This window comes from Cynoglossus semilaevis, chromosome 8 (genome assembly GCF_000523025.1).
Source record: "Cynoglossus semilaevis isolate Cse_v1.0 chromosome 8, Cse_v1.0, whole genome shotgun sequence".
Taxonomy (NCBI): domain Eukaryota; kingdom Metazoa; phylum Chordata; class Actinopteri; order Pleuronectiformes; family Cynoglossidae; genus Cynoglossus; species Cynoglossus semilaevis.
In genome coordinates, this window is record NC_024314.1 from 22,748,562 (window position 1) to 22,764,935 (window position 16,374).

Below are 16,374 nucleotides of genomic sequence, written 5' to 3' on the forward strand. Positions count from 1 at the left end.
TTTTTTTTGTGCTCGGTTTAATGCTTTACCCACCCCCCCCCCCCCCACCCCCATACATCTGCAATTTATTCACTAATAAGTAACAGCTTTCAAATTAACAATCTTGAAAACAGCGCCATCTCTGGTGGATACTTGTAAAATATTTCCATGGAGCCAGTGGGTGCAGAGAGGGTACGTGATGACAGCTCAGCTGCTGATGACAGATGAGGAAGCTTAAAATAGAGGAGTAACGTTGATCTGCTCTCAGCTCCCCTCCTTATCTTTCAATTCAACAATCCACTGCATATGATTGGGCTTTGTTTGTGCAGAGGTCTTTTGTGAAAGGCTGTCCAGCAGGGGTCTCCACCTCAAGTGATCTACAGGTCCGGCCTGGACAGACTGGACTAAAGGAAATATGTTTTCTTTACTCCAGTCTGTCCAGGAATAAAGGATCTTTTAATTAAGTTGGACTGTTAGTTAGCGCACATGTGCTACGTTAGCCGTCCGCATGTGACCCAAAAACTCACTTTAAAACCTCTGTACAATCAAATCACAGTTCACATTAGTACCAGTACCAATTAGTTCTTGTTTTATATTATGTAAATATATGGCCCGTGGCTTTATATATGTTTTTTAATGAATTAATGCTATTACAGTATTTGCTACAAGCTAGGTAAACAGAGACATTTCATAATCACTGGTAAAGAAGCACCAAGAAAATATAATAAATAATTATCTTAGAGAAAAACAATCTGTTAAAAATCAGAAAATATGTGGGAAAAGTATTTGTTTAAAATGTATAAAAACAATTTGGAATGTGTCTTTAATTTTTAACCTTCTTCCTCCATGTACTGTGAAAGCTCTTAATACCGTCTTAATATGGCTGCGAGGTGGCAGCAGATGTTGTTTTTCTTTCTAACCTGCGTTTCCTCACCCCCCCCTCCTCCTCCTCCTCCTCCTCCTCCGTCTCCTCCTCACCTCATTCTGTGTAGGGTTACTTTAGTGATCCCTGGAATGTGTTTGATTTCCTCATCGTAATTGGCAGCATAATAGACGTCATTCTCAGTGAGATCAACGTAAGTACGAAGCCCACCTTCAGTCACCTTGTCTCTCTCTCTCCAGTCTGTCTCTATCTCTCTCTCTCTTGTTTTGCTCTCCTATGTTTTGTCAGTCTTTCCTCCTCCTCCTTCTACTCTCTTCCCTTTTTCTCTTTCTTCATTTCTAAATCCAAGATGGCCGCTGCCACTTAGGGACGTCCTCGTGATGCTGAAGGTTCTTCCAGGGTTCCTTAAAAAGTGTAGGCAGGAGTCGCAGTGTTTGGTTTCGATTACTGTTCTTTGCGTTGACCCCTGTGACCCCGAACCGTCTTTCAAATGTTGTTGGGTTTTATTATTTGTTTTCTGTTCATCAGGCCGTGACATGTCCTCAGGTTTGGTTCCCTCACTAACTGAACTAATCTCAAACCTCCACCTTTTCATTGTTTCAACTGCAGTACGGAACCATTTTCCAGGCTTTAGTATTTTGTTGCAATTTGTTCTCCTCTTGTTCTCGTTGACGACGGTGGTGTTGACATTTCCTCTCATGGACAAAGCATGACCAGTCGCTGCTGCTCTTCCTCGGCTCTTCACCTCTTCCAGGCTGCAACTTCTTTTCTTTTGCAGTTTGTATTTATTTATTCTTTTTTTTCCTCCTCCTACTAAAAAAAAAAACTCCAGTGCTCATGAATATAATGTTTTTATCTTTTTTTTCTTCTCTCCCTTTGACTTCTGTTGTCCTTCTCATCATTTTTTAAATGTCTTATGTTGTGTTTCTGTTGTTTTTCTTTTCTTTTTCTCCTCTTTTCTGTTCTGTCCCGGGCCACCTCTACCCTACGCAGCATTATTTTGTTGATGCATGGAACACATTTGATGCCTTGATAGTTGTGGGTAGCATTGTTGACATAGCAATCACTGAGGTTAACGTAAGTAGTCCAAAATCCCTCCTTCCCTTCCTGCCTGCCCGCTCTGCCATTCCCACACACACAAACAGACCGAGCGCCGATACCCATCTCGCATGCTTTCAGATGATTAGGAAAACTTCAGCTGCAGAACATTTGAACTTGAGAGAGATGGCTGAATGAGCCTGGCATTGAAGAAAGCCAGATGCTGCATGCACTCAAAACACAGCAGAGTGTGTACACATAACGTAAAAAAAAAAAAATGTCTTTCCTGTATATCGCAGCTCTTTTAGACATAATGGCTCGTCATTATGTACTAATATTATGCGTTTTAATCTCAGGAAAGCGTCTTGTTTCCTAGCTTTTTTTTATCTGTTTATAAATGGGCTTTAAATTAGACATTTCTTTTCTTTATTTTTCCCCTTTTTTACACTATCGGTAACTGCTTCAGATTGGTATTCATGCCTCGGTCTGCTCAGCATTAACAGCATCAAAAACGACTGCATTTGTACACAGAACCTACTGCACTGTCCCAGCACTTGGTTTGCTGTCACATCGAGTTCATTTGATGCTTTATCACATCCACAAAGATGGAAATGAACACTGTATGGAATGACAGATAAAAAGGTGATATATCAAGGCCACGCAGATCTTTTTTTGTCTAAACTGAATATATATAAAACTTTTAGACATCAAAAATACTCCAAGTCAGAGTACGCCTCTGGTTCACTTTACTGCACGATACAAATGGACTACAGGTTTAAATAGTCATTTTTATTTATGTAGTTTAAGTGGACAGTGATAAATAGGGTGAGTATGGGAGGAGAAGTGGGAGAATACAGTCTAGATATGGTCCAGGTAGAAAGGCTGTTGTTTTAATTAAAAAGGAATGATTTATGTACTTTTTTGTGTAATTTTCCAAAAACACTGAATAAATTTAGAATTAAATGTAATCATTTGACAATACCTATATCAGACACTAATTATGTTTATGTTTTAAACATGACTTACATTAGTCATGACCCCCTATTTATAAAAGAAGAACATTTAAAATAATACAAAACTGTTAATCTGGCTGTTCTGTTATTCAGTCATAACTTAGCAAAAAACTAAATTTAGAAATGATGTAAAAACAATTTGGCAACTGGTTAATATTAGTCTAAATTTGAAAAAAATAAAAACCCTGTTAATGTTACCTGTAGTTCGCTGAAACATAAGGGAAAAGTAAAACTAAATAAATATATAAATACAATTCAATGGGACATTTAATTAGGTCAAAATGTTTTAAAGCGTTTTTTAGCTACTTCTAGCCAAAGCATAGCAAAGCCAGGTAAAAGATAGCTTAGAGATAGCTACACCGTTAGTGTAGAAATTGGCCGAAAAAATAATTACATCACATTATAAAATGTACCTGGATATTAATGAAGAGCGACTGCTCGACTTTCTGAAGTACAAATTTAGTCGTATTTAAATTTTTAAACAGTACGTAGTGTTTTGACTCCAGGTCTGAATTCATTAGTGCTTTAGGAAACTATTCAGTTAAATGAGGAATATATATATAATTTACTGCTGCTTTTTTTCTTCTCTCATTGAACTATAACGAAGATACATAGATGGATAGCAATTTGATCCATAAATGGATTGACTTGCGACCCGTGAAATTTATGTAAATGTATGTATGAATTCATTTAGGATCGATGTGGAGGCTCGGTGGTCAACGATGGAGCAGAATGAGAATGAAAAGTCCAAATAGAAGTAAAATGTTGAACGTCTGTCGTATTTACACTGCAGGCAAATTAGGCGTTTTGTTCATCCCATATATAAAAGTGCTGTCTTTGACAGAAGAACAATCTGGAAAAAAAAATGCAAATTTCAGCTGCAACAATTAAAAAAAGAAACATATTTGACCTTTTTTTTTCAACACTATTTTCTGATATGCTGTAATTATCAGTATAAGCATCGACTGCAAAGTCCTGTAGAAACATAATAAACATAATACTATTTTTAACAGATCATGACAACCAGTAAAAATGTATTTAAATATATTTTATTTTTCATACAGAGATATAAAAAATGAGTTTTTGTTTATTGATTATCAGGATCTATTAGGATTTTTTTAAATTAAGTTTTCTGAAAAGTACAATGGTCTTTATATTCGTTTTTGGTATTTCAAAATGATACTTCGAGTGTCTTTATTTTGTCTTCAAAGCCTTCAGGCACAGCCATAACTGAAAGCCTTTATAAAAGCCTTTGTTAAAGGACAGGGAGGATGTAAAGCAGATACATCACCACACACACAGCACTGGTCAGACATACAAATTAGGTGAGTGTGTCCCAGGGGTGTGTGCGTGCTCTTGTTTTCATGCCTTTATAATGAGCGTCCATTCATCCTAAAGAAATTGTGACAAATGTGTTTCATAAACAACACGTTTGACACAAAACCTAAATGTTTTATTCAGGTATTTTTCTATATTTGTGTTTATTGTAACAATTTAAATACAGCAGAAAATAAGGCATAAATCATAATGTGACACCTACACAACTAGCCACACTGATATTATTATTATTATTATTATTATAGTTTGTGAGGCCTTTAGATATTCACCTCTGTCATCTATACAAGTCATTTATGTTTCACTCTTGGTTTTGGTTTTCCTTTGTTTTTTTAATATTATTTGCAGTTCACTCACCTCTAACCTAAAGGCATGGCCCAAGTCTGATTTTCTTTTTCTTTTGGTGGATTTTATTATTATTATTATTATTATTATTATTATTATTATTTATCTCTTGGATAATTTTCATCGTTTTCAAACCCTTCTACTTTGACCCCTTCAACTCTTGTCCAACTGGAACTCTGTCTCTGTCTTTTAAATTTGATATATGATTTAATTTTTAGCCTGGCACTGCAGTTCACCAGGAACTCCTTGCTATTTGGAGTAAAATGAAGCAAATAGTAGCATTTTATTATTATTGTTATTGCAAAAATGTCGCCCTCATTTATAGTTCGATTGGTGCGTAAAGAGCTGCAGTGACAGGCTAACTTAAAACCGTAGTAGTCTTCGCCTTCCTAGATGTCAAAAGACCCGAACACCTTGGTTGAATGTACCTTTTCTCTCTGCTCTGCTAGGTGCCTGTCGGGTTAGCGTAGTTGCATTTTCGAAGTAATAAAAATTGAAACCGGCCCAAATCCCCCGGGGCTCGACTCTTCTCTCTCCTTCGACCTGCGAGTGCCTCCCAAACCTGGAATGGTTTCTTTTATTTTTGTTTTGGTTCTGGTTTGAGTAGAGCTAGTTTGGCTAGATTGTTAGCAGTTTGCTCTGAGCAATGTCTTGCAGACGATGCCAGTATGATCTGCTCCTGTCGTCTTCTTCCCCCAATCTTCGGAATGCCTCCACTACTCCTCCTTCTCCTCCCCCTCTTCTCCTTCTTGCTCTCCTTAGCTTTGTTTTCCGTTTCTTCTGAAACCTTCTGTTATGGATGTTCATCTTTATCTCTGTCTTCTCCTTCCTGGTTTGCGGTGCTGCTTGCTCACCTGAAGTGCAAGCTGGGTAACATTGGTCCTCAGGCTTTTGTTGCCCAAAATCAATTCATCATTTTACATTAAATGGTTGCCAATATGAATGGAACCAAATATAAAAACAATGTTACCTTTACAACAAAACAAAGGAAACCAGAAAAAAGGCCGATGTTACCCATTGAAATGACGACGCTTTTGCTTGAAAATATATATATATATTTGTTATGTCGGAAAACTGTTTACTTAAAACAATGGATTTGAAAAGTTAATTATGTTGAACGTGAAGCTACACACACACACAATCGTACATACACAAAGATATATTCTCTTATATTCCTGATGTACCTTCCTTCTCTGCATATCTCAGTTTCCTTTATGCCGTACTCTTTTGTTTACTTCCGGTACTTACTTCTCTTAGAACTTTCCGCACCATAAAACAGTCCAAACCCCTGAGACCAATTTTCTGTGTAGCTGCCCTTTTAGCTCAACTTAAAATTGGTCCGACTCTTTTGGACTTTAGAGAGAAAATAGTCTCTTAACGCTGTCCATTCAACATCAATAGAAAATACAGCTACTACTAGGTTTCTCTGTATATATGTTTGAAGTGTGTGACCCTAAAGGTTCAGTACATGTATGGCCCTGTTAGAATCCCTTTAAATGTCCAAATTTTTCTTTTTGTCCATCTTCTCCCTGAGTCCAGCTTTTTTTTGTCCACTTTTTTTTTACTTATCACAAACTTTCTTTTCATCTACTATTTTTTATGTTTATGTTTTTTGCTCTTTTCCTCAATGTTTGTTTTTTTTTTTCTTTGTCATCCTTAATTTCATTAGAGGATTAGAAACCATGCTGCATGAATAGTATGGTAAATATTCAAACAGGGTCACTACTTCAGCTCAGTCATAGATTGAACCTCAAGTCGATCTATCTCCCAGCAGGCTTTAACGTTGCAGTAACAGTTACTTGTTACTTGTTACTGATCCCGCAAACTTTAAATATGTGTGAGATCAGATTCCTAAAAAAAAAAAAAGAAGAAAAAAATCACTTGATCTTTAGTCCACGTCTATGGACTGTGGTCTCTGTTGTGGTCTCTGTGTCCTGCTGTTGTGGACGTTCATAAGTACAACCACAACAACGTTGCTGAAAGGTTCAGATTTGTCTTTGGATCTTGTTCAATGTCAGGTCAAAAAATGGACTTGTGTTAAAGCAGATTTTGACTCTAAAGTGAGAAATATGACTGTTTTTAACACAAAGAGCTGTTGTTTGGGGTTAAGCTCAGCTGTTTTGCTTCACGAAATGTTACAAATACAATGTAACATGAACCACTCTCTTATGACACACTAGTGTCCATGTTCAGTGTAGTCTTGGTGTTTATACAAGCAGACACCCTACCTGGGGTGATGTTTCCTATGATTTCTAAGATTGGAAACAGATCTATGTTGCAGTGCACTTGTAATGATATTTTGAGCAAAATGTGAAAAAAGAAAAAAAATCACAGCAATATGCTATTGCTATATTTTCCCCTTCCAACAGTTAACTGCATTTCCAAAAAGATGGTCTTTTAGTACAGTTATACTGACATTGGATCATTCATGGATCCAAACAACACTGGTTTGTTAAAAACAGATTTTTCCTTTAATGCCTCGTCTTGTCTGCAGCCTCAGTCAGGCTCAAATCATATTAATTGTTACCATGCTGTATTTTCAGTTGGCAGGAAGAATAACAGATAGCTACAGCGGCGCCTTTATATCTACCACCATATACACACATTTACAGGATCACATGAGACATGAGGCATCATTAGGCATATCAGCCCTGAATCATTAGCAAAGACTTGGAGATCATTGGATAAGACCAAAAGTGAAGAGTGTATTAAAAATATAAACTGTAGGGCAGTGGTCCCCAAAGTGAGCGGCACTCCCCACCCCATTAGGGGGCGCAGCGCAAAACTGCTGTATTCTTTATTTTAAAACAGGAATACCAACTTTTTGTATTTCTTATAATTTTTCATATTTTTAAAAAAATATTATTTCCTTGTTTTTTCAGTTGCAATCTCCCTCCCCTCACATATTTTTTTAGCATAAGCATAACGTTTTTAAAAAATTTGAAAATTCTGGCTGGTTGTAGCCATATTTATTTCTCCGCGTCCCGCTTTTAGCCCCGTAAACCACACCTTTAGAAACACAGTTTGAAATTACAGCTTTTCACATTGACATTCTGGAAAAGTTTCTAGTCTAGTGAAGTGTTAAACCTCATAACACACACACACACACCATACACTCAGACTCACACACACACCGGAAGGCGCTGTTCTGGTGCTGATCTTTGTTGCCCTTTCCTTAAAGCCAGCTGATTCGTCTTCGTCCTCCTCCTCCTCCTCCTCTTCTTCGTCCTCCTCCTCCTCTCACCCCCCTGTGGTAAGGCCAATGGTACGCTCCGACGGTAACCTCGCCCGCCTCCCCACCTCCTCTACCATCCCTCCATCCCTCCATCCCTCCATATCTCCTCCTGCTACGGCGTCCATGGTATGATCCAAAACTTTTGGCTTCTTGACTCGTCCTGTCCACTTCTGTCCTCCGTCCACTTCTGTCCTCTGTCGCACCTGCTCTCATCATCTGCAGCATGTTCAGAGTCGTGTCAGCACATCGCTGGGGTTTTATTTGTACTTTGTACATGTTAATATATGTGTATAATATATATGTTTGTGTGTGAAGGTCGTTGTCGGTTAAGTATAAATGGAGTCTTGTGACTTGTTCTTGAGTGGCTATGTTGTTGCCACACTGCCCCCACCTGTCCGTGGCCTGTGATTTGCTGCCCTTTTCTTTTATGGGTGTGAAATCTTTGATGCTTTATCATCGGTGCAAGCCATCATGGTCACGCTACCACGCTCTTCTCTCTCCTCCACACTTCTCCACTTGCCTGCCTTCTTTTTTTTATCTCTCTACCTTTTTATCAGTCTGTCTCTCTATCTGTCTGTGAAGCAGACTGTTTTCTGTGGATGTACTTCTCTCTCTCTCTCTCTCTCTCTCTCTCTCTCTCTCTCTCTCTCCGTTCTCTCACTTACTGTCACTGTACCTTTCTCCACCACTGCCCTCACTCTATCAGTGGTGCAGTGGCGCCCACTGTGGTCCAGTTGTGATATTACTTACAGCACAGATTTATTTTTCTTATTATTGACTCTCCTGTGAACCGGAAGTCGTGTTTTCTTCACGTCTGTCTGTAGATTCTGGGACAGCTCATGTCTTTGGTTACTTGTCAACAAATTTAGAGAAGATTGAAAAGGATATGTAACTTTAAGCTTTCGAACTAACCAGCTTATTTCAAAATTATAATGCCAGATACATTTTTGGATATATTTTTCAGGCTCGGATGTTTTTACAGTTTAAATAAGAAGAATAGTCTGTTGAAAAGTAACATATGATATCTGTTATCCCAAGCTGCAGCAACGTGAAGAGAATGACTGGTTCTGTTTTGGGAGCACATTGTCTAATCACTGTGGGAATAGTACTAAAGTTTTTGTGGCTTCTTGGAAAAACACGGACGGCAGATCTGTTCTTGAGATCAGACGTTAATTAATGTTCAGTACACAGGTTATTTTTGCAGTAAAACAGATTCTAAGGGCTGTAATGATAGTACTAGTACTACTGGTAATACCTTATTATTTTATTTTAGTTGAATTAATTAATTAAATGCCAATATACTTCTTTAGACTTACACCTTAATTTTTTCTTTCTTTTTGCTTCTTTTCTGGTGTGTGAGCCCATCTTGGTTCACATCTCTCCAGATGTTGCCTTTGTTTTCTTGTCTTTTATGTCCCAGGGAATGAGCTACAGCATAAATAAATAAATCTGCATTAGAATAGCACTCAGCTAGAGGGCTGAATATTTCATTGTGGTATTATTTCCAGTGGATGACTACTGGGACAATGGATAGTTACAAAACTACAGTACATTAAAGAGTTAGGCTGGATTCAAGTATAAATGTTGCTGCGGTGCAAGAGTTTTTTTCAAGGTTGACATGAAGAGGAGAAACAGATAAAGATATTTTTTACCATTTTTTTTAAAATGTACTTGGCAGTGACTCCATTGAATGGAAATATCTTTTTCCACCTGAATGTCATCTCTGGACTTTTCCTCCATGTGACAAGTTTCTTTGTGTCTGGCAATTAGCCTGTCTGGATGATTTATGGAAACAGTGTTCTGCCTCTAGGATGGACTTTTTTTTGGACTCTTTCTTTCTGAATTACCAGTGATTTATACAATGCCATTACTTATATTGATAGAAATGTCCGCGACCCAGTCTGGACTAGTACTGTAGACCACACTGGTGCAAAACGACATTAAAACTTTAGCTAAAAAAGATGAAGTATTCAGTAGTTTAGGATAGTGTTGAGCCTGTAGCTCCCGCATCTCTCCTGAAGGTGGTGCTACACTTGATTTTAATATCATCTCTAGGCCATAAGAGTGTGTTTTCGTGTTAACTGAGTGTCAGTTAAGAGGCAGGAGCAGTTTTATTCAGGAAGTTGATCTCTTTGCTGTTAAGTGTTTTTCCCTGAAGCGACAAGAGTAAAAAAGAAAATCAGCATGATTGCCCGATTCTCTCCCAAATCTCTTGTGTCAGTTGATTTTGATGGGATTTTGTAGGACGCAGATTTTCATGAATTAACTGAGTGTGTTTGTGTGTGTGTATGTGTGTGTGTGTGTGTGGGTGGACATGTGCATACACATGTTTGTATGCATTTCCACCTATGGCTGTGTGTACCTAATGCATGTCTGTATGCTTGTACGGACGTGTGTGTGTGAACGCGTGTGTGTGTCTGGGTTTTTCCTCCCTTACCCTTCTGCATGTGTCCCCCATGCGTCCTGTGTTTTTTTCCACAAAAAACACCAAACCCCACCAAAAGGGACTGCAGAACTCTGAAGAGAACGCCAGGATCTCCATCACCTTCTTCCGGCTGTTCCGCGTGATGAGGCTGGTGAAGCTGCTGTCTCGCGGGGAAGGGATTCGGACCCTGCTGTGGACCTTCATCAAATCCTTCCAAGTGAGGGAGAACCGGACACAACATGCTAGAATAGGGGGGTTGGGTTTGCACAGGACAAAAATACCGGTCACCCCTAAAACGGTGCCTGTCTTTAGATGCCATTGACACAGACACTTTTAATGGACTATATGATCCAAACATAGCAAAGTGACTCTTAGGAAAAAAAACAGTAGCTGGTGTTAACATTGCACACATTCATTAAGGTGATTACATGCACAATTAACCACAATGTCCTCATTTTAAACTCAACATGAATCCTGGGATTTCAAATCTGAACTGAAACATCTTTGTTCTTGTGTAAATCCAGCCTGGTTACGTCTCACAAGCCGCCTTTCCTTTCCTCACCTCGCTCCCTCCTTCTCTCCACCTCCATTTCTTTCTTTTTTTAAAAGTCCATAATAACAGACACACTACTCTGTGTTGTCGGTTGAGCCGCTGGAGTGGAAGAAGGAGGAAAGGTGTGAGGTAACGGAGAGGTGGTTTATGAGTTTTACTGCAGATTCAGGGAGGGACGGTTAGGGACGTAAAGTGAAAAAAAAAAACTCACCCACAACTTTATATCTGCTCTTTCCTCTCTCCTCAACTTTCCTCATACATTCTTCTACTGCCTTTCTTACTCCTATGACTAACCTCTGAGAGCTCACCATACCCTGTAGGCGGGTAAAGATAAGTAGATAAGTATAAAGAAGCACTCCACCAAAAATGAAATCATTTGATAGAGAGTTATGGAGCCACGAAAATAATCTGTTCTCTCTCTTGTGTTAGATAAGATGGGCCACATCATACAGTAGTTCAGCAGATTCATTTTTAAACACTGCGGATACAAAGCGAACACTGAATGGCCACTTTATTAGGCACATCTTTAGAACCGTTTAATTTTCAACCCCCGGATCATAAAGAAACAAATTCAAATGTTCTCTGCGTTGTTTTACATTAATTAAAATGAGCTGCAATGCTGCTATCTAGTGACTTTATCTTTACTATACAGCCATTTATCCCCAAAACTATTTTAGGGAACACATCATTTGGCGAAAAAACCCAGGCATTGCGTTATCGGGTTTTCAATATACAGATATTATATAATTATGCTAATATCGGTCGGCCAATATTATCGGAAGTCCCTAGATCTGCCAAAAGATGTTTGCATTAACCAGCAGTTTAAAAGCTGTACCTAATGAAGTGGCCATTAAGTCTACATAAATACACACTGTAAATCTTAACATTGAGAGTTTTGTTTGAAAAACAACAGTAGGGCCAGCGTCGACTCATCAAATGTTAAACGTCTTTTCAAGCGTATTTATTCATATAAATCCTCATCCGAGGGAAACATCATCCGGGAGTCAAATGTTTACCTTTCCGCTCAACTCTCATTTGGCCCTGATTTCCCAGCCACTGGGGTATCTTATCCCGGAGCTCGGTTTCTTCACAGTTCCGTTCATACCTAATGAGTCAGGAGATACCTCCCGACTAAAGACAGAGAGCAGTTTCTTTTTTTTACTGAGGCTTTCCCCTCCTAACTCGGATGATTTGTGCTGGACTGTTTTTGGTGTTGTGCCAACACGGGACTGCAGATCAGTTCACTTTCATTGCTCTACCTAACTATCCAGATTATCCACGTTTCTGGTTTGTTTATCTTAAGAAAACCTACTGTAGGTTCAACTGCATGTGCAAGATTTGAATGAAAGTGATTGAACTCCAGCCTTGGTGCATGGTCCCACTTTGAAGAATGGTCACTGATGTGTCTCTCTCTCCCTTAGGCTCTACCATATGTAGCTCTACTTATAGTGATGCTATTCTTCATATACGCTGTCATCGGCATGCAGGTAAGTAGTTGTCTCGTGTAAATGTTTTTTATTTCTTTTTTTTTTTTTTTTAGCAAACCTGCGTCCTGTTTCTGTCCTGCTGGAGCCTCATTTCACGTAGAGTTTCTATTTAGTCAGAGTGTTGCTCTTCATCCTCACCCTTCTCCCCCCGCACCTCCTACACGTTGTCGTATAGTTTATGTCACTGATGATGAAAGGGAGACACTTTAATGTGGTTTGCCCGGAACAGCTGGCCCCCTAATTCTGATTGACTTCCCCATATCAAAGCCTGACGTTATATGCCGTGTGCTGTCACTGCTTGCTCCCCCTCCTGTGCAGATGTTTGGTAAGATAGCGCTGCAGGACCACACGCAGATCAACAGGAACAACAATTTCCAGACCTTCCCTCAGGCGGTGCTGCTGCTCTTCAGGTAACGACCGCTGTCCGCCATTTTTATGTTCTGCTTCTCTCTGGTCATTCTGGTCTCTAAAATTGTTTTTTAAAAAACTAGGGTTTTACCAATGCTAGCATAATAGCCATTTATATACTTGTGTACATAGAAGACAGCGTTTTCAGTTGAAATTGCTCTCTAAAATTACTTTTAAAAAGTAGGGTTTCACCAATGCTAGCATAATAGCCATTCATATACTTGTGTACATAGAAGACAGCGTTTTCAGTTAAAATGGGCTATCGGTGTAAAAGTGTAAAAGTAGTTGGTTGTTATAATGTATTTTCTTTATCTTTAGTTTTATTAATATATGGTTATTGTGGCGACAGCACCAGTTTGAAGACTTCTTGTTCATACAGAAGGATTTGTGGTCTTTATGGCTCAAAATAGTCGTCTGTTAATAACATAAAATAAAACTGACTGTACTCGTTTTTTTCTTAATGTTCTTACTGTGACAACAACATTTGCTGACTCAATGTAGTTCGTGGTTTTGTCTCCAAATACACACTATATAGTTATAGGTGTATGTAGTATAAAAGGGGAAGACACAGAATATTATTATTTAATTAAGTAGATGTTAGACATGTGTTTATCGTTTTGTACTGTCGACAGTTTCTAACGCTGTTGTCTTTTGTCTCTCCCCTACCTTTTTGTGTGCATGTGTCTTCTTTGCTTCGATGCTTATCTGCACATTTTCTCTGTCTGTACTTTGTCTGTACTGTTTATGCATAAACGCACATGCTGGTGTCCACATGTGCTAATCTATGCACGTGTTTGTGTCTCTCTCTACTGGTGTATCTATATCCACATAATTGTATGCATGCATATTTGCGCCCACATACGCGGTGTTTTGTGTTTGTGTGTGTGTACGTGCCTATATGCGCGTCTGTTGGTCAGATGTGCAACAGGTGAAGCATGGCAGGAGATCATGCTGGCGTGCTCGAACAATCGACCGTGTGAGAAGGGCGCGACCAGTGAGAACAGCGCATCCACGGAGGACTGCGGCAGCCAGTTTGCCATCATTTACTTTGTCAGCTTCTACATGCTCTGTGCCTTTCTGGTGGGTGCAGTGACTTATAGTTGTGTTTTTTTAAGGACGGTACTTTACTAATGTGACTGTCGCCACAAAAGGTGGTATAATCCATGAAAATGCAATAAAATATTTGTTTTTTGGTAATTTATTTAGACCTTCACAAATAGTGTAAACTAATGTAGAAATTATTGTCCCAAACAAACAGGATCGATACTGGGTATTTAGGGAGTTTTTACTGTTAGCTCAGACAGAACATGGTTAGAAAGTGGTCTGCCAGTCTGAAGACCCTCTCCTATTTTGATCTAAACCACAGTGATCACAGACTTTTGATTTGGCAAAAAAAAAATAAAAAATTTACAAGCAGACAGACTTTTGATTTGGCAAAAAAAAAAATTACAAGCAACTAGGTTTTTAAATGAATGATGTATAACATAAAGGACAGTTGGTCTTTTCTTTGTCCATTTGCCTCAGAATTAAAGGTTTGAGTGATTTACCAAATTACAGACTTTAACTTTTTATTGCATTTCCGTGCAACTTTTCTGTGATTAGCACTGTTATTCTGTGTGCTGACTGTCACATGCTGAATACCAGATCATCAACCTGTTTGTGGCTGTCATCATGGACAACTTTGATTACCTGACGCGTGACTGGTCGATCCTGGGACCGCATCATCTGGATGAGTTCAAGAGGATCTGGGCCGAGTACGACCCAGAAGCTAAGTACGTTGAGTGACATTGACTGATGTCATCAGCATTATTATACTGGTATCATCTGTCAGGGCAGATAGTCTCTTAAATGTGACATTCACCTCATACACAGGGGGAGGATAAAGCATCTGGATGTGGTGACTCTGCTGCGGAGAATCCAGCCTCCCCTGGGTTTTGGAAAGCTTTGCCCCCACAGGGTGGCATGCAAGGTAACTGTACACAGATAGATCCACCCCGGCACCAGACTTTAGTGTTTGTTATTCCTTAGCTGTCAGAAAAATCTAAAAAACATATTTGTTGAGGAGTATTCAAGTATTTTGACTGTAATCAAGCTGGGCTTTTTAAAAGTTTGCAGTGCAGATACAACCCATATTGGGCACATATGACACTTTATGAGGCCCAGATGTCATGTGAAATGGCAGCACCTGGGTGGTCAACATACAGCAGGTTGTGGTGACATTCACTCTATATCTGTTTTGTTTTTTTAAATCTATGAAAATATTTTTTTATCAAATTTCACTTGATGTTAATATTTGATGATTAGTGCAGAATACAGTATATGCTATATTTAATTTAAATTAATTAATAAAGTGTTTAAAATAATTATTGCACTTAACAGTTGATGTTGAAGCATACTTGTATATGATATATGCTATGGAAATAACAGACTAATCACCTATCTTACATTTTATTTTTGTTCTTTTAACTTTAGCGGCTCGTGTCAATGAACATGCCTCTGAACAGTGATGGAACAGTGATGTTCAATGCCACACTGTTTGCCCTGGTCAGAACTGCACTCAGGATTAAGACAGAAGGTAAGAAAGATTTTAAATCAAATCAAAGATGGACGCCTACTTTAGGTGTTTTTTCTGAAAGCAACCAAACCATGCAGAAACCACTTTTGGCCAGTAGGGGCTGATTAAGGCTAAAATTAATTCCAGTTTAGTTGAATAAAATAATTAGAATATTTTGTCAACTTTTAAAATCAAAACAGTTCTGTTGACTAAATCAAAACTAGCCTTCATTTTTATTTTATTTTATTTGTTTACAGGTAACCTGGAGCAGGCCAATGAGGAACTAAGGTCCATAGTGAAGAAGATATGGAAGAGAACCAGCATGAAACTCTTAGATCAAGTAGTGCCCCCTGCTGGCGGTATGTGTAATCATTTATACAGTAGTCTCAAATATGCCAGTGGAAACATGTAACAATAAAAGGTTGTTTTTCCTTCTTTGTTTTGGTCTATTCCACACAGATGATGAAGTCACAGTTGGGAAGTTCTACGCCACCTTCCTCATCCAGGAATATTTCCGCAAGTTTAAGAAAAGGAAAGAACAAGGTCTAGTGGCCAAGGTGCCTCCAAAAACTGCCCTCTCTCTGCAGGTATTAAAATCATACAGAATTTTATGAGAGACTGTCAGGAGAAAAGGAGAACATGTTGAAAATTATAGCACAAATGCAGCATAGGAGTGAACACAAATGAATGCATTGATCTCTGGAATATTGTAAGAAAATTACTCTGTTGTGATTGGTTCCCTCCACAGGCGGGCCTGCGGACGTTGCATGATATTGGTCCAGAGATTCGGAGGGCCATCTCTGGAGATCTGAATGTGGAGGAGGAGATGGACAAAGGCCTGAAGGAGCCGATGTCGGCTGCGTCTGAGGATGATATCTTCAGGGTAAAGGTTGGATACACACACCCTCACTCACTCTCCATAGAAAGAGAGAGAAAGATGACCATCGCCCTGCTTGACGCCCCACGACGGCTCCATACATGTAGACGCTTTCATACATTATGAAATATTGTGTTTCTTCACCACATGGCTTTGCGATCAAAGATAATACTAGAAATGCTGTTATATGGATTAACGTTAAGAAAGTATTCCAAAATTAGAAAGGTCGTTTTTTTGAAGGT

General features: G+C 38.9%; 1 protein-coding gene across 1 annotated transcript in view; it reads left to right on the plus strand.

The window, feature by feature from the left end:
• Positions 1 to 16,374, plus strand: part of cacna1c (calcium channel, voltage-dependent, L type, alpha 1C subunit) — a 173,587-nt gene that overhangs the window by 151,055 nt on the left and 6,158 nt on the right. Inside the window, 12 exon segments of the mRNA XM_025057260.1 lie at positions 972 to 1,055; positions 1,856 to 1,939; positions 10,342 to 10,470; positions 12,228 to 12,293; positions 12,612 to 12,703; positions 13,619 to 13,781; positions 14,346 to 14,473; positions 14,574 to 14,670; positions 15,174 to 15,276; positions 15,513 to 15,614; positions 15,715 to 15,842; positions 16,004 to 16,138. Coding sequence (XP_024913028.1) covers positions 972 to 1,055; positions 1,856 to 1,939; positions 10,342 to 10,470; positions 12,228 to 12,293; positions 12,612 to 12,703; positions 13,619 to 13,781; positions 14,346 to 14,473; positions 14,574 to 14,670; positions 15,174 to 15,276; positions 15,513 to 15,614; positions 15,715 to 15,842; positions 16,004 to 16,138 — 1,311 coding nt within the window.